Genomic DNA, 26,758 nt, shown 5'->3' with positions numbered 1-26,758 from the left:
AATTTATTAAAAAGATAAAGGACACGTCCTGGACGGTGTTTTTCAGTGGTTTGAGTGTCTGCCTGAAGACCAGTTCCCGGTCAAGGGCACATATTTGGATTGCATGTCCAATCCCCAGTCCCAGTGTGCAAGGAGTAACCAGTGAATGTATCTCTCACATTGATGTTTCTCTTTCTCTGTCTCTCCCCACTACCCTGCCTCCCACTCTCTAAAATTCAATGAAAAAATATCCTTTGGTGAGGATTAACAAAACAAAGATAAAGGACGCTACCAAAATTTGTAGGAAGGTTATGGATCCTGTCTTGGAAAATGTTCAGGAAAGTAAACTGGCAGGCCATAGTCCTTCCTAATCAAGCCACAGGCCATCCCAGAAAAGATAACAATACTGAATCCACTGAGGATCAAATTCACTGAAATGGGACTCCATTGCTGTTTGCCACCAAAATGGATTCTCGTCATGCTTCTTCTTTAAGCCTTATAGGTTGAGGATTGGTATCTCTGATTTAGTCTAGATCAAATACAAAAAAGATTATAAAACCATATCTAGGTTTTTCAGCTTCTATAGAGAAGTCAGGCTCTGCCTTAGGATGAGGATTTTTCTGAAACGTTAATTTAAATTCATACTGTTAATTGGAAATCTTTTGGTCAGTTGTTTAGTATGAAACAATACATTTATATATAAAACTGAGAATTGCTGGGCCAGAGTGCCTCAGTGTTTGAGCATTGACCAACCAATATACCAGGAAGTCAGGGTTTGATTCCCAGACAGGGCACATGCCCAAGTTGTGGGCTTGATCCCCAGTAAAGGGGATGCAGGAGGCAGTAGAGCAATGATTCTCTCTCATCATTGATGTTTCTCTCTCCCTTTTCCTCTAAAATCAATAAAAATATTTAAAAATAAATAAAATTGAGAATTAACTTTGTAAAGTATGGAGCATTCTACAAACTAAAAAACTTGTGTATTTTCTTTCTTTTTTTAAATGTATTTTATTGATTTTGATTTTGATTTTTTACAGAGAGGAAGGGTGAGAAATAGAGGCAGCTGCCTCCTGCACAGTCCATGCTGGGTATGTGCCTGCAACCAAGGTACATACCCTTGAGCAGAATCGAACCTGGGACCCTTGAGTCCACAGGCCGACGCTCTATCCATTGAGCCAAACCGATTAGGGCTGAAACTTGTGTATTTTCTGTTGAAAGTATCCTATTAATAAAAGGCTAATATGCAAATCATTATATAAAACCTATTGTTATGATATGCACTGACCACCAGGGGGCAGGCGCTCAAGGCAGAAGCTGCCCCTGGTGGTCAGCGCGCTCTCACAGAAGTTGGGTTCATGGATGGTGAGTGCAGTGGCGGTGGCAGGAGCCTCTCCTGCCTCCACAGCAGCACTAAGGATGTCTGACTAATGGCTGGGAGTGGGCCTAAGCTGTCTGTTGGACATTCCCTGAGGGCTCCTGGACTGCGAGAGGGCTCAGGCCTGGCTGAGGAACCCCTCTAAACCTGAGTGCATGAGTTTCATGCACTGGACCTCCAGTTTTGTCTATAAAAAGGATCTGCAGATTTCAAATTTGGTCTTTCTGTCTCAAACTCCTACTTAGCAAATAAACTTGGGAAGTTATAACATCATTAAGTTTTTAAAATTTTGAGATAGGTATTAGTAATTAACTTATTTGTAAAAAGAAAAAAGTAATGAAATTTTTATTAATACAAGAAAGAGATTTTGTCCTTTGATTTCTTTAATATGAAAATGTTATATATGTTACTTGTAGTTTATTGTAATGGTGCCTAAGGCTGAGAGCAAATTGTTTCTGTAACTTCCTCGAAGAGCATTTCCCTAAACAGCTGTGTGTAGAATTAATTGATAGAGGTTACTGGAGCTTACATCAAATAAACAAATGAAAGGCAATACAAACCACATTGATTGATTGCTTATTTATTTATTTGTTTATTTTGAGAGAAACATCAGTTTGTTGTTCCACTTATTTATTGGTTAACTTTTGTATGTGCCCTGACTGGGGTTCAAACCAGAAACCTTGGCATATTGGGATGACCCTCTAACCAACTGATATACCCAGCCAAGGCCCCACAGTGCTTTTTTTTAATATATTTTATTGATTTTTTTGCAGAGAGGAAGAGAGAGGGACAGAGAGTTAGAAACATCAATGAGAAAGAATCATCGATCAGCTGCCTCCCGCACATCCCCCACTGGGGATGTGCCCACAACCAAGGTACATGCCCTTGACCGGAATCGAACCCGGGACTTTTCAGTCCGCAGGCTGACGCTCTATCCACTGAGCCAAACCGGTTTCGGCCCCCACAGTGCTTTTTAGAGTAGCTTAATCTTTTTTTTTCCTTCACGTCTTCAAATTAGTTAATGTCATTCAGAAAATATTTCTCAGATGATAAAATCCAGGTTCCCTAAATACTATGTAGTTGTCACTAGGTTATCTAGCTTTTTCAAAATACATAGATGTTAGAATTAAATTTTTAGAAGAGCCATTAAAAAAAAACAAACACGCATATTTTTATTGTTGACAACATTACAGATGTTCCCCATTCTCCCCACACACTTTATCCCACTCCACCTATCTCCTACCACACCCAGGAAGAGCCTTTTTTTTTTTTTTTTTTTTTGTTTCATTTAGACATTGCAATCCTGAGAATTTCTTATGGTTACAAGAGTCAAGTGAGAGAAGAGTTTCAGAGAAAGTACAGTTCTCATATAACCTTCACCCATTAACAACTTACATAACCATGGTATACTTATCAAAACTAAGAAATTAGCATGGTACAATACAAGGTTTATTCCAGTTTCTCCAGTTTTTCCACTAATGTCTTTTTTCTATTCCAGGATCCATTCCAAGATATCACTGTATTTAGTTTTGCCTCTTTATTCTCCTTTATTTTTTATTTTTAAAAATATATATTTTATTGATTTTTTTTACAGAAAGGAAGGGAGAGGAATAGAGAGTTAGAAACATCGATCAGCTGCCTCCTGCACGCCCCCCACTGGGGATGGGCCCGCAACCAAGGTACATGCCCTTGACTGGAATCGAACCCGGGACCCTTCAGTCAGCAGGCTGACACTCTTAACGACTGAGCCAAACCAGTTTCCGCTCTTTATTCTCCTTTAATATGAGAAGATAACTTTAATCATGGCACTTTTGAAGGGTACTGTTTCTTCACTTTACAGTGATTACTTTTCTCAACATAACTCCATTAGATTTGGATCACTAAGACTAACCCAGACTGAAACAGAGAGAAAATAAGGACTTCATAGAGGAAGGCATATCAAAGAATTTGTGAATATATATTAAAACAATCATTTCATTGGTTGAAATCAGTAACAAGTATTTTTTGAGATAATTCAAGGCTCTACACACCCTATTTCTTCTTAAAGTTATATCAACTATAAAATATCCATAGGTGGATTTTGCCATTTGCAGTTACTACAATACTATAGTATTTTAATGATCATTTTCTTCATTCCTTCTACATTTATTAGCATTCTGCAAGAAAAAGCTATCTCTCCTCCCCCATCCAGGATTCAGTCAAGTATTATTTATTATATTTAGTTCTCAGTGTCTTTTAAGTCCTTTTAAATAAGAACAGTCCACTCTGCCCTGCCCCCCACTTTTTTAAAAATATATTTTTATTGATTTCAGAGAGGAAGGGGAAAAGAGAGAGAGAAAAACATCAAGGATGAAAATCATTTATCAGCTGCCTTCTACATGCCCCACACTAGGGATCGAGCCCACAACCCAGCTATGTGCTCTGACTGGGAATTTAACAGTTATCTCCTGGTTCATGTTCAACCGTTGAGCCATGCTGGCTGGGCCTTCCTTTTAGTACTTATTTTAGAATAATATTTTGAAGAGATCAAGTAAGTTGCCTTATACAGTATCCCATATCTAAATATATGTATTTGTTTTATATGGTCAATATTTGGTAAGCTTTAGTCTAAATTTAAGCTTGACTAGATTCAAGTTAGACCTTTTTGAGTTGACTACTTCATAGGTGATGTATAATTCATATTGAACACACAATGTCTCATTGCCCATCTATAAAGTGATTAAAAGTTTGATCACTGGGCCAAAATGTTAAAACAGCCAAAGCTCTCACTTGTTTGTTTTTTTAATGTTTTTATTGACTTGAGAGAAAGAGAGGAATGGAAAATATACCCTTGGTAGAGGATTAATAACAAAAAAACCCACATTTATACATGTCAGAAAACACGGATTCATTTCCCTCCTTCCATTTACCCATTCAATAAACATTGAGTGGTGAAGGCACTGGAAGAGATTAAAATGGTAAAGGGAGAAGTACTGAATCTATCAAGTAGAATAATGATACTCAAAAAAGCAAAGCCAACATCTACCCAATAACAGTTTTTCCAGGATCAGAAGTTAGTAGTATACCAAGTCCTTGTTCTGAAACTCAGTACAATTGGAGGGAGAGAAGCATTATCGCCTGTAAGCATTTACCTTGCCTTTTGATTAGAAACTCCAGTGGAGTGTAATCTAATAGCTTTAGTTGTTGAGGAAAAGCTCTTCTTTGCAGAAAAAATGCTAATCAATAAATTTAGGCAGACCATATTAAATTAACTGAGTAAGTCCTAATACCATAAGTATTTTCAGGGTGTCAAAGTAATCACATAGTAAGGAAAAACCCTATTTTAAAAGTGAGAGCTTTAATCCCAGCCAGTGTTGCTCAGTGGTTGAACATTGACCTATGAACCAGGAGATCATAGTTCTATTCCCAGTGAGGGCCCATGCACAAGCTATGGGCTTGATCTCCAGTAGGGCATGTGCAAGAGGCAGCCTCTCTCACATTGATACTTCTCTCTTTCACTTTGAAAACAAAACTTTATTGCCCTAACTTATTTGACTCATAGATAGAACGTTGGCCTGTGGACTGAAGGGTCCTAGGTTTGATTCCCGTCAAGGGCATGTATCTTGGTTTTGGACACATCCCCAGTAAGAGGTGTACAGGAGGTGGCTGATAGATGTTTCTTATCGATGTTTCTAACTCTCTCCCTCTCTGTAAAAAAAAACAACAATAAAATATATTTTAAAATTTTTATTAATTTCAGAGAGAAGAGGGAGAGATATAGAAACATTAATGATGAGAGAGAATCATCAATTGGCTGCCTCCTGCACACCCTATAATGGGGGTCAAGCCCACAACCAGGACATGTGCCCTGGCCTGGAATCAAACCCTGATTTCCTGGTTCATAGGTCGATACTCAATTACTGAGCAATACTGGCCTGGCTCAATTGATTTAGAGAGTGGAAGGGAGAGAAGGGGGAAGAGAGAAAGAGAAACATTGACATGAGAGAGACACATCTATTGGTTGCTTCCTGGATCAAGCCTGAAACCCTCTAACCACCGAGCCAAACCAGTCAGGGCAAGTCTGGATCTTTCAACACATGTTTTCCGTTTCTGAAGGATTCTTGGCAGATGAATAAGAAACTACAGTTGTTGAGACTCTACATTCTCTTATTTCAGAAGTGATAAACTTCTAACTCTAACCGTTTTAGAGGTAATCTGGTTTCAAAGTCCCATTTTGAAAATTTATAAAATCTTTAAATAAAAATTATCTCAGTCATGTGATCTTCTAATACATTATACTAGTTAAGTTTGCTAGTCGCCAATTTATATTATCTAAAAGACCTCTCCTGGCATCTTCCTATTCTACATATCCACTGACCAGTGATATCCACTGAAAAGTTTTTTTTATTCCTTTGTGAGCATTTGCAATACCTGATAAATTATTTACCTGTGATTTTTCAAAAAATTTGTTTATTGTGTAAACCAAAGTAAATTTAAATTGGATAGTGTTAGGAGAATCGTGAATTAAAAATTGAGGAAATTTTATTGTTCTTAGTAATACTGTAGTAGAAAGAATTGCAAAGGTTTCCACAATTGATTGTATAAAATGTTCTGTATATGTAATGATTAATTTGAGAGATTTTTATTTATTTATTTTTTAATATATTTTATTGATTTTTCACAGAGAGGAAGAGAGAGGGATAGAGAGTTAGAAACATCAATGAGAGAGAATCATTGATCAGCTGCCTCTTGCACAGCCCCTACTGTGTATGTGCCCGCAACCAAGGTACATGCCCTTGACCGGAATCGAACCCGGGACCTTTTAGTCCGCAGGCTGACGCTCTATCCACTGAGCCAAACCGGTCCTGGCTAATTTGAGAGATTTTTAAAGTAATATCTTTCTAAGGTAAGCCTAGGAACTTGGAAATAAACAACAGGTTTAATTTGCAACATCTTTACTAAAAACACGCACTAGCTTTTCCTCCACTAGCAGTGTCTAATATACTTGCAGTTTGCACATAATATATCCGTTTTGAAAGAGATTTTAAAGTTTCGGCAAACTTTTATAAGCTATTCCCAAATAGTGTAGTTTACAGAAAAGATCTACCTACTCCTAAACTCATTTTTCAATAAGCAACTGTAGAAACTGATCGAAAGAAGCAAATTTAAATGGCAAATATTTTTCTTTGTGTTTCAGATATGTCGGTAACCTTTCCAGAGATGTGACAGAAGCTCTAATTCTTCAGCTCTTTAGCCAGATTGGACCTTGTAAAAACTGCAAAATGATTATGGATGTAAGGGTATTTTACTTTAATTAACTTTCTTTTTTTATGTTTATTACTTAAATCCATTACTGCCAAGAACTCACAAATTAGTTTATAAAGCCTGAATGCATAGGAATTTTAGTGAATTTGTAGTGAATCAGTTTTGGGACTTGAGTTTAATTTATTAAAGGAAGAGCAGAACTAATCATTTCTAGAGTAGAGGAGAAGTATACACATTTTTAAGGTGCACTGATTTATCAGAATTGTTTATATGTCAGTTGATAGCCTAATCAAGAAATTTAGTTATTACAATTAGATTAGGACATTAGGTAAAAAAAAAAAATAGACATGTGATACTGTGAAATGTTTGTAACTTTATTTTTAAAGGCCATAATTCAAGTTTCTCTTGCATTATGGTAATTACCATCCCTCAGACTTTACTGTATAGAAAAATTAATTCATCTAATTGGTGTTAACCCTGAATCATAACATGCTTAAAAAGACATTTAAAAAAAAATTTTTTTATTATATATATTTTTTAATATATATATTTTATTGATTTTTTTACAGAGAGGAAGGGAGAGAGCTAGAGAGCTAGAAACGTCGATGAGAGAGAAACATCAACCAGCTGCCTCTTGCACACCCCCCACCGGGGATGTGCCCGCAACCAGCGTACATGCCCTTGACCGGAATCGAACCCGGGACCTTTCAGTCCGCAGACCGACGCTCTACTACTGAGCCAAACCGGTTTCGGCTGCATTTAAAAATTTTTAATGGGGAAGACAGTGCTAATGAGAATCCATTTATCCACAGTCTCTTTTTGGTTTTCTTTTCCCCAGGAAAAAAACCCCATATACCAGTATGTGTATCTGCTACTTTTTTCCCTATTGTTTTCCAGTTTACCTCTCTTTTTTACTTCATAGTTAGAAAGTAATTTTTAGCCTGATGGTTAAACAGGTTGGTTAGGCATCATCCAGTCAGTGCATAAAGTTTGCCTGTTTGATTCCAAGTCTGGGCACATACCTAGATTGTAGGCTCAATCCCTAGTAGGGGGTGTGCGGGAGACAGCTGATCAGTGTTTCCCACTTTCTCTGAAAATGAATAAAAATAGATTTTTAAAAGTAATTGTTTAGCCAATTAACTTAAATTTTTCCTTGTTTTGGGTCTACTTCCTTATCCCAGTAATAGCATTTTTTAAATGCTTACCTGTTATTTTAACCCTGATGCATTATTACAAATGTTAAACAGAAACTTTGTAAAGCACATTATTCCCATTTAATATTTGCAGAATTAAGGCAAAGCTGCCCTACCTGGTGGGCTCAATGGTTAGAGTTCACAGAAGGGTCTCAGGTTTGATTCCCATTCAAGAGCATGTACCTGGATTGCAGGTTTGATCCTCCACCCCATTCAGGAACGTGTGGGAGGCAACCAATCGATGTGTCTCTCTCACATCAATATTTCTTTCTCTTTTCTCTTCCCAACATCCTTCCACTCTCTCTCCAAAAAAAAAAAAAAAAAAAAATCAATGGAAAAAATATCCTCGGTGAGGATTTACAACAACCCCCCCCCCAAAAAAAAAACAACAAAAAAAAACAGAATTAAGACAAAACAAGCATGTAAAATCCAGATTGAACTATCTGAATATAAATCCTCTTCATTGGTTTATAGGCTGTCATTCTCTCCTTGTCTGGGTCATTCTTGATGTTTGTCTGGTAAAGATCACTAGGCAAAATGTTAATGGCTGCTTGACCTTCAGAAATGACTAGCTTTGCCTTTGCCACTTTGTATAAATTTGGATTAACATTTTGTTTTTATTTTTATTTATTTTTTATTTTTTTAAAATATATTTTATTGATTTTATACAGAGAGGAAGGGAGAGAGATAGTCAGAAACATCGATGAGAGAGTCATCGATCAGCTGCCTCTTGCACACCCCCCACTGGGGATATGCCCGCAACCAAGGTACATGCCCTTAACCAGAATTGAACCCGGGACTCTTCAGTCCCCAAGCCGACGCTCTATCCATTGAGCCAAACCGGTCCCGGCTGTTTTTATTATTAAAGTCTAAATTTCAGTCTATTCATATTGTAGGACTGGTGTTCATATTTATGAATTTTACACTTACTGGAGTATTGAGACTGATATGTATGCTTACATTCTTTTTATCTAAAAAATAGTTTTTTGAGGGTACAAATCAACTAACTAAAGTGACATTCTTTTACAGTTTATTGCTCTACTCTTAAATATATTACTTTTTCTATGTCTATCAACATTGATCTTTGTAGTAGAATTCTCATTAAGTGTGGTGCTAGTTTGAATTATACAATTTTTAAAACATTTTTATATTCCCTAATGTTTTTAAAATAAAACAATGGGTAATGTCAATATCAATTTGTGATTATCTCTTCACTCTAAAATTCTTCTTTTTTTTCAATCTGCACCTGGGAATATTTTTCCCATTGATTTTTAGAGAGACTGGAGGGGAAGGAAGAGAGGGGAAGAGGGACATTGATTGGTTGCCTCCCACACAAGCTCTGACGGGGGCTGGGAATCAAGCCTATAACCCTCTGTGCATGGGCCAACACTCTCACCACTGGGAAATACTAGACAGAGCCTCTCAATTCTTAAAGATCATTACCAGTGAATTTTTTATTTTTAAATATATTTTATTGATTTTGTACAGAGAGGAAGGGAGAGAGATAGAGAGTTAGAAACATCGATGAGAGAGAGTCATTGATCAGCTGCCTCTTGCACACCCCCTACTGGGGATATGCCCACAACCAAGGTACATGCCCTTGACCGGAATCGAACCCGGGTCCCTTCAGTCCCCAAGCCGACGCTCTATCCATTGAGCCAAACTGGTTTCGGTACCAATGAATTTTTTAAATTATTGTGCTTGAAACAAAATGGTACCTTTATTTTGGCATCATTCTAGTCTTTTTAAAAAATATTCTTTTATTGATTTTAGAGAGAGGAACGGGGAGAGGGAAACATCGTCATCGGCTGCCTCCTGCACACACCCTGCATAGGATCCAGCCAGAAACCCAGGCATGTGCCCTGACAGAATCAAACCAGACACCTCTTGGTGCATGGGACATGCTCAATCCATTGAGCCACACTGGCTGGGCTCATTCTAGTCTTTACTTTCTAATTTTAGGACAGTATAGAAAGTATTTGTAAATACTCTGAAGTCATTTGATATTGAGCACTGATAGGTATAAGATATTAGGTATTGCCCTAACTGGTTTGGCTCAGTGGATAGAGTTGTCCTGCGGACACAAGGGTCCCAGGTTCGATTCCGGTCAAGGGCATGTACCTTGGTTGTGGGCACATCCCCAGTAGGAGGTGTGCAGGAGGCAGCTGATGGATATTTCTCTCTCATCAATATTTCTAACTCTATCCCTCTCCATTCCTCTGCGAAAAATCAATAAAATGTATTTTTTTAAAAAAGATAGCTTTCTATAAAAATAGATCATTTTAAAAAATAATATATTTTTATTGACTTCAGGGAGGAAGGAGAGGGGAACAGACAGAGAGAAACATCAATGATGAAAGACAGAGAAAAACATTAATGATGAGAGAGAATCATTAACTGGCTGCCTTCTGCATGCCCCATACTGGGAATCGAGCCCGCAACACGGGCCCCTATCGGTAATCAAAACACCAGAAATCGAATCCTGACCTCTTGGTTCATAGGTCAGCGTTCAAGCACTGAGTGACACCGTCCTGGCATAAATAGCTCATTTTTAAGTGTTTATTTCCTTATCTAAAGATTTACTTGTGGAGCCCTCGATGGGTTGGCTCAGTGGACAGTGTTGGCTTGTAGACTGAAGGGTCCCAGGTTTGATTCCAGCCAAGGGCACATGCCCAGGTTGCAGGCTTGATTCCCTAGTAGGGGGCGTGCAGGAGGCATCAGATCAATGATTCTCTCTCATTGATGTTTCTCTCTCCCTTCCTCTTTGAAATTAATAAAAAAATATATATATATAAAAAAAAGATTTACTTTAACTGATACCTAAACCTCTATTTTCCATTGGTCTGGTAAATGAGGTGTTACAATTTTAAGGTAATGGGAGTATACAACTTAAAATTGACTATTGTGTTTTTTTTTCTTAAACAGACAGCTGGAAATGATCCATATTGTTTTGTGGAGTTTTATGAGCATCGTCATGCAGCTGCAGCACTGGCTGCTATGAATGGGCGGAAGATAATGGGTAAGGTAAGCTGTCATAATTAAAGGTGACTTGAACTAGAAATTTGTTATTCCTCAACTTGAGGGTATTTTTATCCATTGATTTTTTTAGAGAGAGCGGGAGAGAGGGAAGGAAGAAGGGACACACACCACACACACATAGATGTGAGACACATCTATTGGTTGCTTACGCCTGCACCGTAACTGAGGTGGGGATCAAATCTGAAACTGGTTGTGAGCCGATGTTCTAACCACTTAGCTCCACTGGCCAGGCCAAACTAGAAATTTCAGCTGCACAGTTTTGTTTCCTTTTTAGAAACATTATATTCACTTTTATCACAAAAAGTCACATTATTAAAAGGTGGGCTAAAGCTTTTAGAGGACATGTTTATTGCATGTGATAAGTACTAAAATATTTATTGAATTACTCAAGCTTGGATGAAACATCTAGGAACATTGGATACTAATGGGGAAGACTAAAAGGCAAAAGTTCATTGGTACTTTAGATAAAAAAGGTTGATTCAATATTAACAGGTAAGTATGTAAGATTAGGATTTGACATTATTTGCATAAATGTAGGTTAAATGATAAGAAACATCGACTGGAACTGATACCTATTTCATCTTAAAGATATACTTCCTATGTGTATACAGATGCAAATCTTGTAATATCTGATTTTGAGCTTTATTTTTATGGAATATAAATGTAGAACAAAATTTTTTTAGGAAGTCAAAGTGAATTGGGCAACAACCCCCAGCAGTCAAAAGAAAGATACAAGCAGTAAGTATATATTATACTTTTTGAACATTTGTTTTTATTGTACACAGTAGTTTTATTGTAAAGCATAAAAACATCATACGTGTTTGCAGTAATGTTTTGATCTTTATCCTAAGATATGATTGAATGTGTTTGTGTTAATAAATTTAAGAACAAATCTAATCTTTGTCATCAGGTAGTACCGTTGTCAGCACACAGCGTTCACAAGGTAATTGTATCTTCTTAAACATAAAATGAAATCTCTTGAAAAGGGTATTCACTAACCACCTGAAGTTTTTGTTTTTGTTTTTGATATTGGGGGGAGTGGGGAGGGAGGTGGTTGTATTTCTATTTGTCTCTGGCAATATTTTTCCCCCTTCTTCCCAGTGTTGACCAAGTGTGGCTTGTCCACTACTTTGGTGCTATTTCAAGCTCTCTGACCCTCTTGGAGGCAGCTGATGCCTTAGAAATACTTTCACCAACTAAAGGGCAAGATACCCTGCTTCCTTGAGGTCACGATCTGTGCTCCATATCCAGATCTTCTGATTGCTTGAGTTGCTCCTGAAACTGTTTCCCAAATGGCAACGCAATATGTTGCTTAAGGCCTGCCAAGTAGGGGTAACTTTTCTTTCCAAATATATTTTGTCAAAATTAATATATATGTCTATTTTAAAATGTTGAAACAACTATTTTGTATTTTTAAGTGTTTCTTTTCTTGAGCATTGTCTTTTTTTTTTTAAACTTCACATGGGATCGTTATTTCTCTCCAATGCTTTTTTAATGGCTCTAATATAAAGTGAAGGGATTACTGTTTTCATTTTGTTGCCTTCAGTCTTAGTTCACATGCACATGGATTCACATAAACTGAATGGTGTAATGTCTGGGCAACCAAAACTGTTGGCTTTTGAGAAAACTGTCAAATACTTTAACATCAAACTGTTGCAATGCAAGGTATTTCTTTGCTTGTTCTTCACAAAATATGGTTAAACCAAGTATATCATGTCTAGCTTCAGTGAATTGTCTTAACTGAGGCAAATCTAGTCTACATAATTCACAATACCACTATTTTATTTTAAATTGTAAAGCTTTAATATAGTGGTAAACTAATTAAATGTAAATAATTACTATTAAAACAGTAATGAAGTCATTAATTTCTTATGAAAAACTTATATATTATTAGTTTATTTTCTTAGGCCAGAATAATAATTGGCTGTAAACAGAAATATAACTGTCAGATATATCAGTCTTTAGAAAGGATTGTCACCTTGATTCCTTATGTTTAAAATTATAGTCTTTGTATAGATATAGAGTAGTGTTTTATTTGTATGTTACTATAATCCATAAATTATTTTAAAAATAATTTATTGAATAAATTTCAGTATTTTTAAATTCTAAAATTTTATTTTTCTTTTCACTTCCCCTTACCTTCCCCTTATAAGATCATTTCCATGTCTTTGTTGGTGATCTCAGTCCAGAAATAACAACGGAAGATATAAAAGCTGCATTTGCGCCATTTGGAAGAATATCGTAAGTAATAGAAGATACTTTTAATTAGAAACAATCTTATTTAGAAGTACTTTGAAAATATACTGTGAATTTTGTTTATTAATTTTAACACTTGAATATAAGATATTACATTGTTTAGAAGCTATTTAAGCAGTTAAGAGCCAAAGATTGTTTTCCCATTAAATAAATCTTTGGTCTTCAATTATCTTAAAATCTATTTTTCAATTAGCATTAGCTTTTAAGAGACAATTTTACTATTCTACATATTGCTTCATGTATAAGTCATAGTCTTTAGTAAATTGTGCTGTGACTAAGGAATTTAGACCTTTTGGGCACTTCTATGATACATGCTTTTTTCTTTTTTTCTTTTTTCTTTTTTTTCTTTTTTTTTTTTCAGAGAGGAAGGGAGAGAGAGAGAGAGCTAGAAACATCAATGAGAGAGAATCATCGATCAGCTGCCTCTTGCACACCCCCTACTGGGGATGTGCCCGCAACCAAGGTACATGCCCTTGACCGGAATTGAACCTGGGACCTTTCAGTCCACAGGCTGATGACGCCCTATCCAATGAGCCAAACCGGTTTCGGTGATACCATGCATTTTATGTTAATTTATTTTAACAAAAAGAAACATAATTTTAACCCCCAAAATAGTTACTAAGTGTTAATTTCAAGTCAACCAACTCTTTTGTTGTTGTTACTCACAACAACAGTAATAATGCCTTTTAGTTTTTTGTAAAGTTCTTTCCTGCTAGCATTTATTATTAAATATACAGTTTAAGCCCTTTGAAATAGCTCACTCAATGTAGTATTCATCATAAAAAATTCTAATACTTTAAAAAACATGCCATAATAGAGTAAGACTAATAATTTGATAATAGTACTTTTTTGCATGTAATCACTGAATTTAGAAAACAGAATTTTTTTAGGGTTTCTGGTTACTTTATTATTCCAGCTAGAAGAGTAGTAAATTATCTTAACTAAAGCACAAAGGAAACACTAGCTTTGGTTTAGTTTCATGCACAGACCAACAGCAAATATGAGGTGAGGAGAAACGTAAGTGCCAATAGAACAGGTGATGAATTTTGGGAATTTTCGTTTGAAGAGTTGTAATTTGTTGGTAGGATGATGAACATGCATAGTAAGAGACCATCTTTAGAGGCAATTGCAAAATTATGGTTTACTAACAGACTCTTTTGTTAGGTGACATTTACCTTTATGAGAACTGATTGGAAAAACAAGTTCTAATTTATTGTTCCCTTTAATCTGTCATAGGGTTTTGATGATGGTTAACTTGCTTTCAAGTATCTAGACTGGAAGGTATTAACCCTTAGCCTCTCAAAGGCTCTATAAATCTCTGTATGCAAAGTGTTGTGTTTGTTTTCCTTTTGGTGTGGAGTATCTTTTGTAAGTTTTATTCTATTTTCAGAGTAGTCATAGGACCATAAAAGGATTAAAGAAAGATTAAAGAACCATGGTCTAGATATTTGCTGCTGCTTCCTTAGAAATCCTTTCAGAAATAAGTAAGAATTAAATGTATTTCAAGGCTAACATTTTCTAAAACTTAATTCTAGAAAGAAAATTTTCTAATGTTTTAACAGGTTATATAGCTATTTTATTGAATGCTTTAATTTTGATTGAAGTAAATTCTGAAAATGGGAATTTAGGTTTGGGATTAGATAAAGATTACTTAACAATTAGTTCAAGTTAAACGACATTCAAATTTTAGTAATTTCATGACTTTTTAATCACGGATCAATAATTTCTTTTTGTTAAATATGTTGGTATCATAATTATAGTCTAGCTTTTATTAAGGCCAACCATGATTATTGATATATTTTTCTTGGGTAAGGCCTTCACTTAAATTTTATAATTTTCAGTTGAGGCAATATATAAATAATATTTAAACTTTAAATAATATTTAAAATTTAAAAGAACCATTTTCAGTAGGGTAGCATCATTTTCTGATTTTTGTTGTTGTTGTTAAAGGAGATAAGTTGATAACTATATTAGTATATTGAAAGGTTCTTATGATAGTCTCTGTAGAGATCCTACAACAGTGAGTTATAGAAGACATGCAGTAAATGGTGACCTTTTAAAATATTAGTATAAAAAATATAGTACTTTCTTTTTCTAATTAATATAGTAAACTTTCTATTCCTTGAGTTTTATATAATTAACAAATTTTGAAATAGAAGTGAATCGGCTACCAAATTAATGCATGTGTGCCTTACAGATAATAAGTATTTTTACATAGTAAGAAGTGACTTGCATTAGTTTTCCTTTTTTACCACTACCTCTTTGTCATTTTGACCTTAAACATTTCATAAATCACTTCTAAGGTGATAAAAATATGCTTATGTATACTTTAATATAAATTATATTGCATGGCTTTCTGACTTGGGTTTTTGTTGTGAAAGTGCCTGTTTTGTTCATGTGTCCTGAGAGAACAAGCATTGTAACATACCTGGCTAACTTAAAAGCAGATTTGCCTGTGAAGCACAATTTGAGTCCAATTTTTTGAAGTATGGAGTTTTAGCTATCATGGCTGGGTTTTTTACTCAATCTCAAATAATAGGGCTCTGGTTATTTTGCAGAGTATCTCTGAAGAATGGACAGAATTGCCCTGGCTAACTACAAGCTACGGTTCACAGTGGATAAATGTTGGCGTGCTTTTTTACTTTCTGACTTTTTAAGATTTTGCTCTTATATCTTGTAGTTTCCAATCAATCTTATATGATTGCTATTTTAAAATTCAGTATAAAATCCTTTCATATATAATTTAAAACTAAAATGTGTGTCTAGTTTTTTTCTTCAATTATTTAGAATTTCTGAAAATGTCAAGTTTTCAAAGTTTACCAATAGTCCAAAAGGGGGCGGGGGTATGAATTGATCTGAGAAAATAATGTATTTAATTTAGGGAATATATAAGTTTTTTATTCTCTTAGTTTTCAGTTTTCTATTTTAATGATTAGGTAGTATATGGTATCAAATAGCAAGTTATAAATTGCATGGTTAAAGAAAGCCATTCATCTAATGTGCCTGTGAACCCTGTAAGTGGTTAAATAATCATCTGAATAGCTGTCTTCACCATGCTTAATATTTAAAAGTTTAAAATTTTTTGAAATGGGAAGCAGTTTTTGTACAATGTATATATACATATTTTAAGAAGTTATTGATTTGCATGTTTATAAAATTAAGCCTCATTTGCTAATACATAAATTTTATAGAATAAAAGGTGAATTTCCATTAAAGGTTCATTTTAATGAAGATGAAACATGAAAATAAGTTGTGTGTGAAATTCTCACTTGATAATACACAGGAGAGTTTGCAAACCTAAACTTCTGATTGTTCTAATTTCAGAGATGCCCGAGTGGTAAAAGACATGGCAACAGGAAAGTCTAAGGGCTATGGCTTTGTCTCCTTTTTCAACAAATGGGTGAGCTCAATAAAAAGTGCATGTGCAAAAAAAAAAAAAAAAGAAAAAAAAAAGAAAAAAGAACAAATGCATGTGCAGTGCTTCAAGAGTAAAAAATTAAAATACTCATTTTGTTTTCATAGTCTTTTCTTTCATTTGCCATTTGTTCATTTCACTGATAATTAACCTCCCTCACTAATGGATATTTTCATTATCTCCCTGTTTTGTATTCCTGTAATAATTTAAGTGTAGCTAATAAAATGCTCCAGGAGGGGACTTTTTTGTTGTTAATAAGTTATAAATATATTTTTTGTTGTTAATAAGTTATATATATTTTTTTGTTTTGTTTTGTTTTTTAAAGAGAGGAAGGAAGAGAGAGAGTTAGAAACATCGATGAGAGAGATACATCGATCAGCTGCCTCCTGCACACCCCCTACCGGGGATATGCCTGCAACCAAGGTACATTCCCTTGTCCAGAATCGAACCTGGGACCCTTCAGTCCGCAGGCTGATGCTCTATCCACTGAAGAAAACTGATTTCAGCAATTGTTAATAAGTTTTCATTGATTTTTAGAAAGAGAGGACAGGAGAGAATATAATAGTGCGGGCCACACCACCTGGGCATGTCTCAGGTTTGATTCTGGTCAAGGGCATGTACCTTGGTTGCAGGCTCCATCCCCATTAGGGGGCGTACAGGAAACAGCTGATTGATGTTCTCTCTCATCAATTTCTTTTTTTTTTTTTAAATATATTTTATTGATTTTTTACAGAGAGGAGGAGAGAGGGATAGAGAGCTAGAAACGTCAATGAGAGAGAAACATCGACCAGCTGCCTCTTGCACACCCCCTACTGGGGATGTGCCCGCAATCAATGTACATGCCCTTGACCAGAATCGAACCTGGGACCTTTCAGTCCGCAGACCGACGCTCTACCACTGAGCCAAACCGGTTTCGGCTCTCATCAATATTTCTAACTCTGTCCCTCTCCTCTCTATAAAATCAATAAGATATATTAAAAACATAAATCTGATCATGCTCAACTCTTACTTAAATTCTTTCAGTTTTTTCTTCTGGCACCCTTTTTGTTCACTAGATTCCAGTGAAATTAGGCATCTTTCACATTCTTCTTTCAGATGCATGCCGGTCTCTTTGCTGCCTTTATACAGTTTACAATGCTTTTCCCTCTTTCAGGACTTTCTTCTTGGAAGAAAGTTGTGTTGTTGTTTTTTGTTTTGTTTTGGTTTTTTGTTTTTGTTTTGTTTTTTTAAATATATTTTATTGATTTTTTACAGAGAGGGACAGAGAGTTAGAAACATCGATGAGAGAGAATCATCGATCAGCTGCCTCCTGCACACCCGCCACTGGGGATGTGCCCGCAACCAAGGCACATGCCCCCGACCGTAATCGAACCCAGGACCCTTCAGTCCGCAGGCTGACGCTCTATCCACTGAGCCAAACCGGCTTGACTGGAAGAAAGTTTTTGACGTTTTGACGTGGCTTGCTCCTTTCCCTCTCAGTTTCAGCTCAAATATCATTTCAAAGAGACCTTCCCTAATCATGCTACCTAAAGTAAATCCCCAAGTCCATAATCTCTATATCTGCGTTTTGTTTCTGTCATAGCATATACAATTTGTAATTACTTTGTCACCTCCATGGTAGTAGAGCCCACATCTGCCTCATTCACTAATATATCCCTAACATTTAACCTGCTGTCCAGAATATGATATCTGTTCAATATTTATTTACTTGTTGGATTGTATAAAGTGAGATTTTCATCCATAATAGTCTTAAGTTGTTACATGAACTTTATAATAGCTACCTCAGAAAGGCTTTTGGGCTTTGGATTTTTTGGGTGATTAACATAACCAAAGTCTGATGCCCATATAAAAGAAAGATAATTTAAAAGCGCCATTCAGGAATTGGAGAGCATCATGCTGAGTGAAATAAGCCAATCAATGAAAGAGAAACACCACATGACCTCACTCATTTATGGATAATAAAGAACATTATAAACTGATGAACCAAAAGATAGATATAGAGACAGTAAAGCAACAAGCAGACTGTCAATTTACAGTGGGGAGGGGAGGGAGATCTGGGGGAGATAATAGATCAACCGAAGGACTTGTATACATGCATATAAGTACAACCAATGGACATAAAACTCTGGGGAGGGAGGGACGGGGGCAAAAAAAAAAATCAATAAAAATAAAATAAAAAAAATAAAAATAAAAGCGCCATTCATTGCATTGTAGGTGAGCTATCACATATTGTGTATCTCGTAAAGCATTTTCACTCAAAAAAAATTGTGAAAAGCATACATGGGTTTTCTCTACTGCTAATGTTTAACATCAACTAATAATGTCTTTGTCATTTCTAATGTGTGGAACAGGATGCAGAAAACGCCATTCAACAGATGGGTGGCCAGTGGCTCGGAGGAAGACAAATCAGAACTAACTGGGCAACCCGAAAGCCTCCAGCTCCAAAGAGTACATATGAGTGTAGGTGTATTGGAGAAGAAAAGGAAATGTGGAATTTTGGAGGAAAATACACTAGATTTTAAATGTTAGAGCTGTTCCTGGAGACTTATTGCAGAAATAGATGAGAAGCAAATCAAGACTACTGTTCTAAAATGTACTTAGTTTTCATTTTTGTAATTACAAATAATAAATATTACCTCGAATGTGAAGTCTCCTATTAAATATAGAATATTGAGTAATTTTTAAGACATTCTTGGGGGAGGTATAATCATCAATCAAATATAATGTGTAGTATGTAAGCATTTTATTCAAGGTAGATATTACTATTACAGTAGTGTAGTTACTAGTAATACTGAATTTCTCTTTCTGAACATTTTATTTAATGAATTAATAATATAAAACTTTCCATCCCCAGCAAACACCAAACAGCTGTCATATGATGAGGTCGTAAATCAGTCTAGTCCAAGCAACTGTACTGTATACTGTGGAGGTGTCACTTCTGGGCTAACAGGTATGAGAGCTTTACCTGTATGGCATTTTGAGGTTAATTTTGAAACCGAAAATGTTAATATTTGTGGATTTTAATATAGTGGGTGTGTTTTTGTGTTTGTTTTTTATCTTAACAGAACAATTAATGCGTCAGACTTTTTCGCCATTTGGACAAATAATGGAAATTCGAGTCTTTCCAGATAAAGGATATTCATTTGTTCGGTAGGTGTGGCTTTATTAAAAAAAATCCCCCAAAATTATTTTTATATATTTAACTTAGTGTTTTTCTTAAAATTTTACTTCCATTATAAAGAAATAAAAATTTCTCTAGCATTTAGCATATCTGCCACTGTTTTTTAAGTTTCTACCTTTCAACACAAAGTAAAACATCTTCTGTTAAAAGAAGTTTCTCCAGAATTTCAGGATCTGAGGGGAGAGAATATGCCATCTTATTGATTCTTTTATGTGAACTGCCTGGCTCAACTTGATTTTTTTTTTTTTAATATGTTTCTATTAATTTTAAAGAGTAAGGGACAGGGATAGAGAGATAGAAACATTGACCAGCTGCCTCCTGCATATCCTCTTCTGGGTATCAAGCCTGCAACCTGGCAAGTGCCTGACCAGGAATTGAACCGGTGACCTCTTGGTTCATGGGTCACTGAGCCACACCAGCTGGGCTCAACTTGATTTTAAAAAATAAGTTTTATTTTTAAGTTTTTAAACAATTTATATTGGTGATTCTTAATATTGTTTTCAATAGATTCAACTCCCATGAAAGTGCAGCACATGCAATTGTTTCTGTTAATGGAACTACTATTGAAGGTCATGTTGTGAAATGCTATTGGGGCAAAGAAACTCTTGATATGATAAATCCTGTGCAACAGGTGAGAGGGTTCTTGACTTTGCAAAATAATTACTGGGCTAATACTAATAATATTGTTTTAGAATGAAATTGTTTATAATCCATGTTAATAAGTTTCTAGTTCATACTAAAATGATAGTATATATAAGGGCTCATCCTACGTGTATTATAGTTCCAGAGTGGTGGCTCATGGATTGCAGTGGTGACATGATGAATGTGACCGCCTCAATTGACTCATACACAGTGGATTTTAAAATGCTCCGACAAACCTAACAGGGTATTAAATTTTTTCTTAATACTTGGTAGATTTATTCACATATTATATGGAGAACTCACAAGCATTGTTGACTTGATTGAAATAAAAATGTAGTTATATTTATGTTTAGGGCCTTGGCATTTTGCTGCTTTTGTTTTTCCAGGCAGCTTTCGTGGTTAACTTGATCCCACAAAGATTTCTATGAGGGAATTGTAAATGGAGCATTAAGATAGGAGTAACAAAACCGAATGTAGAAATAATCTTTGTATCTTTCTTATCTAAAGGAAACAAGTCATGTGAATAGTTTATAAAGCACTAAACATTATACTGAATTTAATATTTATTACCAGAACATTATCCACTGCCTTACAAAGAACTTGCTATTCAGAGTATTATGTCAAGTTATAGTAATATAACTTTTTTTTTTTTTTTTTTTTTTTTTTAGCAGTCACTTTCTAAACTCTTGTTTATCCTTTCATTTTAATTGTAATGCTGGCCCTATTTGGTATGGCTATGTATATTAGTTATTTGTGGTATATTAGGACATATAACTTCAAATAATACTAAATTGTCTGTTATAATTTTACTTAATAGCAGAATCAAATTGGATATCCACCAGCTTATGGCCAATGGGGCCAGTGGTATGGAAATGCTCAACAAATTGGCCAGTATATGCCTAATGGTTGGCAAGTACCTGCATATGGAATGTATGGCCAGCCATGGAACCAGCCAGGATTTAAGTAAGAATATTAGCTCTTTTTATTTATTATTAGTCTTTGAAAATGTCAAGAACTTAGGGAGAGATTTTAAGTAATTAGTAGGAAGCATGGCCCTCTTTCCAAAGCATAGCTTTAACCTTTGAAAGACTTAGTTTAGAATAGATTTTAGTTTATAGTTTTAGATGTATCTCTTTAAAGTTTTGCCTAGAAATATGTTGCTTTGAGGTATAACCATCGTTATAAGTTATGATGGTTCCCTTGGCCATTCTTGAATACAATTTTGTTGTTAGTTGCTTTATTTGTTCTTCATTTTTTCTGTGTAAAAGGGTTTATTATTACATGGAACCTTTTTTTTTTTAAATATATTTTATTGATTTTGTATAGAGAGGAAGGGAAGAGAGATAGAGAGTTAGAAACATCGATGAGATAGAATCATCAATCAGCTGCCTCTTGCACACCCCCTACATATGCCCGCGACCAAGGTACATGCCCTTGACCGGAATTGAACCCGAGACCCTTCAATCCCCAAGCCGACGCTCTATCCATTGAGCCAAACCGGTCTCGGCGTGGAAGCTTCTTTATACACCCTAAATTACGCAATTTTACTTAAATTTCTGAAAAACAATCTGAGAAAGTAAAGATTAAAATACTTTACAGTTTTTATTTTAAAAAGAAGCTTGTATTTATAATATTGAAAAAATTTATGTGCTTATATATATACTTTTTTCATTGAGTAATATAAGTTCTAGTCTTATCATATCAAATGGTCAGGTTTATTTCAGAAAGTGGCTTGTTCACCACATGTCCAACCCAGTTGTATAGCATTTCTTCCTGAAATGAAAGATGAGTTTTTTTCTGAGGTCAAGGGGGATAAATGTTTACAGGTTAAGGGTATTTTCTTAACTGTAATTAAACTAACAAGATTAAGCTGTACAAATTAAACCTATGAGGATGCTTGTACTGTTGCTTTCCTTGGCATAATAATTCTTTTTTGGAACTAAAGAAAAAGTATATTTCCTCTTTATATGTTATTTGATCTTGGTGTTATCTTTCATTTTAGTCAGTGGATTTCTCTCCCCTCTTCTTTCACATGCTCTTCCAGTCAGACACAGACTACTCCGCCATGGATGCAACCAAATTATGGACTGCAGCCACCTCCAGGACAGAACGGCAGCATGTTGCCTAATCAGCCTGCAGGGTATCGCGTGGCAGGGTATGAAACCCAGTGAAAAAGGACTCCAGAATCTAAAGCCAGTGGCTTGAGGCTACAGAGAGTGTAGTAAAGCCGTTGTTTACTTAAAGATTTAATCAAATCAGTCAGTGCAAATGTCAGATACAATGTATTTATTTAAATGTTCATCTTTTAATCATGAAATTACTTAACCATCCATATTGTTTTAAAAAGAAACAAGATGCTGGATGTCTGCCAATTTTTGCCTTCATTACCTTTTTTAATAAAGTTTCTCAGATCCTTGTTTCAAACACAAATGCAGGGATTGCTGCCACTTTTTAAAAATTAAGAGGCAGAAAATTGCACAATGTTGAACTTTTTTTCCACTAAAGTAGTGTGCAGTTCTAGTTTGCATTCCTGATATGATTTAAAACATGTAATATAAAGATATAAAAAAAAAACATGAAAAACCAAAACTGTGCAGAGTCTCGAAGTTCTTTATAATCTTCAGCTTGTGCACAATTCTGTTTTAAGTCTTTTTACAAAGGTTTGTTTGGACTATCCCATCTCCACTGTTTTCCTTTTGGGGGTTTTTAATATAAATTATTAGTTTACATCATTTTTGTATCTACATTTTTTCACAAATTTGTCTTGCCTTATTAAAGTTCTGTATAATATACTTAAATGGAAAAACAAATGTTCACTTAGATTGAAAATTTTTCTCAGATGGATTGTTAATTGCATTCATCTTGTGTTTTATATGAGAAGGTGCCTCAAGAACTCCCTGTTAACTTTGTTTAAAAGAATTTTTATCTTCTGTGATAAATTTTGCTGTGTACCAGAAAATATAAAAACAAAAAACTTGTTACTAAAGCAAATCTCTGAAATGTGATAAGTTCTTATGAACTGTGCTAATTTCATGTGTCAACTTCTACATTTACATGTATTATTTCATTATGAAAATGTTTTAGCAGTTTAATATTTTGCACAGTTAGCAAACTTTGTATGTCATTTCCTTCTTAAAGGTATCATGCAGAGTTGACAGGAGATTTGTAAGATTTTAAGTTGTTTGCATGTGATTATCAAATATACACTTTGGTAGTCTTTGAATACAAAGTCATCTGCTCTTGTTTTTTGAGAACTTTTAGACAAAGTTGTATGTAAAGGAATATATTAATTTGCCATTTCCTAGTTTGTATTTACTCAAAAAGAGTAAATCAACTTAATTTTAATATGTACAGATAATAGCTGTGAAACTAGAATATCCTTACGTCAGGCTTGGGGTTCATTATGAACTCCAAAATTAGCCTGAAGGACCAGCCGGGCAAAGCATTTTTAAATATTCAGAGGCCAAAAGATAAACAAAAAAAACCTTTAAAATCCTACCTCCTTAAACAGCCTTCAAAGAGGAGAATCCTCAGTGCAATCATTATTTTGATTCTTTTGGTACCTGTTTTCCTGGAGTTCCCAATTTTATTGTATTTTGGGGTGGCTCCGAGCATTAAGAGATTTAATCTTTGATAGCATTGTCCTAGTTTTGAAATTTCTAGTACATTTCAGAGTCTCTTAGAATAGTTTTGTTTTGTTTTGTTTTCATTGAAAGTCACAAACTCCCTTCCTTGCCTCACAAAGGGGAAGGGTCCCCAGTATACATATTTGGATGGTCGGTTGTTTTTAAGAGCTTCAGATAGCTCCTAGTACGTTATTTAGGAACAGAAAAGGCCTGTATCTCCTAAAGGGGAACAAATGACTCTAAGCTGGTCTCTAAGCCAATACTCTTGTAAACCAGAGCCCAGGAAAGACAACTCATTAGTTTATAATTCTCTGGAGCTCAATTCTATGCAGTTGTACTAATGTTTCATTAAGTCACTGTGTATTTTTAAGTGTTGCTACATTAAAAGTTGCTTTATGAAAGATGAGTAAATTTTTTAAATACTTGGAAATTTTATTTCCTTGTTAACTTCTACAGATCAGGGCATGCAACCAAAAGTAGTGTAAGTGAAATAACTCAAAAAATAAAATATCAGGAAGCTATTTTTAAATTATTCTGGCTTATGTTTCTATTTTAGGACCTTCATTTTTCACTGTTTCAGAAATATTTACTACACATCTGTGGAGGGCAGGGTAAATTATTTGGGCATAAATAAGCAAAAGTATAGTTTTTCTTTTATTTTGACGATGTCAAGTAGTAACACTTTTTATTAGCCAGTATATTTTTTTATTGCACAAACCTCAAAACGTACATTGACTACTTTCTGGAAGAAAAAAAAAATGGTATGATGAAAAGGTTACTACTGAACAAATTCATATTTAGGAACGTTGATAATTTTGATTTAAATCTTACTCTGAATGTTAAAACAAATCACTTAACGTTTTTTCTTTAGTCTAAACTTACTGGCATTAGTATCAGGAAAATAAATTATAAGTTTTAAAAATGGTTTTATTCTTTACAATATGCATTCAAATTTTATTTTTAAATACATCTGGTACTATAAAGAACCTGATGTGACTCACATTTAATGGGTCATTAATCCAGTATTTTTTGCCCTGTTTGGATATTAAAGTTTCTTTATGTTTTCTATAACTTGTGGGATCTTCAGTGATTATTGTGTGATAGACTTTTTTCTTTTTGGTCTAACCATATTGTTATATTCATTCAGATATTTGTTAGATTTTTAAAAATCTTATTCCAGAAACCATGGTTTGCATTGTGTTTCTGTTTAATACAACAAAGAATTGGAATTATTTAGATTCAAGTCATTATAAACCAAGATCTCATTTTCCTTGTTATTATCTCTTTGTAGAAAATGAAATTCACATTATAGTTTTATTCTGTTTTATCCCTGTTTTCCTCCTCTTCTTTTGTATTCCTCTTCCTTTTGTGTTAGAGTTCTACTACATTTGAGAAGGATTAGATTGTTAGGACTAGATTGCATATACAAAGAGAGTTAGGTTTACTAAGTGCTATTGGTGCTCTTCAGGTGATAGTCAATTTGAAAAATAAAATGCGTTTATAGGAAATAAAAAGCACACCCTTTCATGGAAAGAGTGATTTCTAAAAATCATTTTTTTGGAGGAGGTTATTACATTTTTTTCCAGTCACTGCATTTTACTGTTGTGTTTAGAACTTGAAGAATATACCTCTAAAACAAGAAATTTTAATTTAAGAGCCTTAATAAAATTTATGTGAATGTGTCTCAATTGAATAGGATTTTACATTACAACCTCTCAAATTGGAGGCTGAAGTTATTCTGATAATAATTCAACTAAAAAAAGGAAAAAGTAGACATCTGACTCAGTGTTACTAGGCTAGGATGAAATACTTTACAGAAATTAGGGATTTAAGTACAAATTTACATACTGGATAAATGAGATTCCCCACCTCCTCCTTGTTCAGCTCTGACACATGAACGCCACACTTGCACACACAAAGGGGGATTTGGAGGAGCCTTCTGTGGAGAAACTAAACTTTTAAAACTTTTTAAATATATTTTTACTGATTTCGGAGAGGAAGGGAAAGAGAGAGAAACATTGATTGGCGGTCTCCTGCACCCCCCAAACGGGATTGAGCCCGTAACCCAGATATATGCTCTGATCAGGAATTGAACCGTGACCTGGTTCATAGGCAACACTCAACCACTGCGCTGCACTGACCATGCTAAACTCTTGATAGGAAAAAAAGCCAAATGGCCACCAATCCCCCTATAGTGAAGCATGGGGGGAGCATGCCAGTCATTAAGCCCTTCCCATGTACGCAAATCTTCCAAACAGGTTTTTAGCTCTTCACTTTTAAAATTGGACAGCCAAAGATAACCAGAAATTGAAGGAAACTTTGTGAAAGGTAGATCTAAACAAAAAGCAACTATCAATCAGGAAACTTCCAAGAACTATAATATCCTGAGAGGAAAGAAAATGTATTCAAGAAATTAGAACAGTGATAACAGTAAAATGTCAGAACAAGAAATTAAAATAGGAATAAATTCACTGATAATATTAAAAGACAAATGTTCTACTGGCCAAGCTTGGTTAGAGCGTCAGTGGGGGTGTGCAAAAGGCAGCTGATCAATGATTCTCTCTCATTGATGTTTCTAACTCTCTATCCCTCTCTCTTTCTATTTGTAAAAAATCAATAAAATATATATTTTTAAAAATCTGCAAGTTCCATAAATAAAGGCAAATATTTTTTAAAAATCATAAAAAGTTGTAGAAATTCCAAAACACATGTATAAACTTATGAGCCAAAGACAATATCACAGTAAAAAATGTTTAAATATAAAATTGTTAATGAATGAAAATAATACATATCAGCCCTGCCGGTTTG

At 34.8% G+C, this 26,758-nt stretch overlaps 1 protein-coding gene across 14 annotated transcripts in view; it reads left to right on the top strand.

Annotated features, from left to right (window-relative positions):
• Nucleotides 1-25,638, top strand: part of TIA1 (TIA1 cytotoxic granule associated RNA binding protein) — a 31,919-nt gene extending 6,281 nt beyond the window's left edge. The window contains exons 2-14 of one of the 14 annotated variants that reach the window (XR_014796528.1): nucleotides 6,531-6,633; nucleotides 10,717-10,815; nucleotides 11,514-11,568; nucleotides 11,741-11,773; nucleotides 12,984-13,071; nucleotides 16,411-16,486; nucleotides 18,853-18,961; nucleotides 19,356-19,451; nucleotides 19,567-19,651; nucleotides 20,190-20,313; nucleotides 20,464-20,568; nucleotides 21,142-21,287; nucleotides 22,369-25,638. Coding sequence is in view for 12 of the 14 variants with exons in the window: in XM_084901209.1 (XP_084757335.1) it covers nucleotides 6,531-6,633; nucleotides 10,717-10,815; nucleotides 11,514-11,568; nucleotides 11,741-11,773; nucleotides 12,984-13,071; nucleotides 16,411-16,486; nucleotides 18,853-18,961; nucleotides 19,356-19,451; nucleotides 19,567-19,651; nucleotides 20,190-20,313; nucleotides 21,142-21,287; nucleotides 22,327-22,495 (1,183 nt within the window). In the remaining 2 variants the exon portion in view is untranslated. Of the gene's footprint in view, nucleotides 1-6,530; nucleotides 6,634-10,716; nucleotides 10,816-11,513; nucleotides 11,569-11,740; nucleotides 11,774-12,983; nucleotides 13,072-15,644; nucleotides 15,711-16,410; nucleotides 16,487-18,852; nucleotides 18,962-19,355; nucleotides 19,452-19,566; nucleotides 19,652-20,189; nucleotides 20,314-20,463; nucleotides 20,569-21,141; nucleotides 21,288-22,326 lie in introns of those variants that run through there. The other 13 variants (XM_084901220.1, XM_084901219.1, XM_084901214.1 and 10 more) reach the window with 13 other exon arrangements.
• The last annotated feature ends 1,120 nt before the right edge of the window (nucleotides 25,639-26,758 follow it).

This window comes from Pipistrellus hanaki (genome assembly GCF_964339955.1).
Source record: "Pipistrellus hanaki genome assembly, chromosome: 12".
Taxonomy (NCBI): Eukaryota; Metazoa; Chordata; class Mammalia; order Chiroptera; family Vespertilionidae; genus Pipistrellus; species Pipistrellus hanaki.
This window is presented reverse-complemented; position numbering and strand designations above follow the sequence as displayed.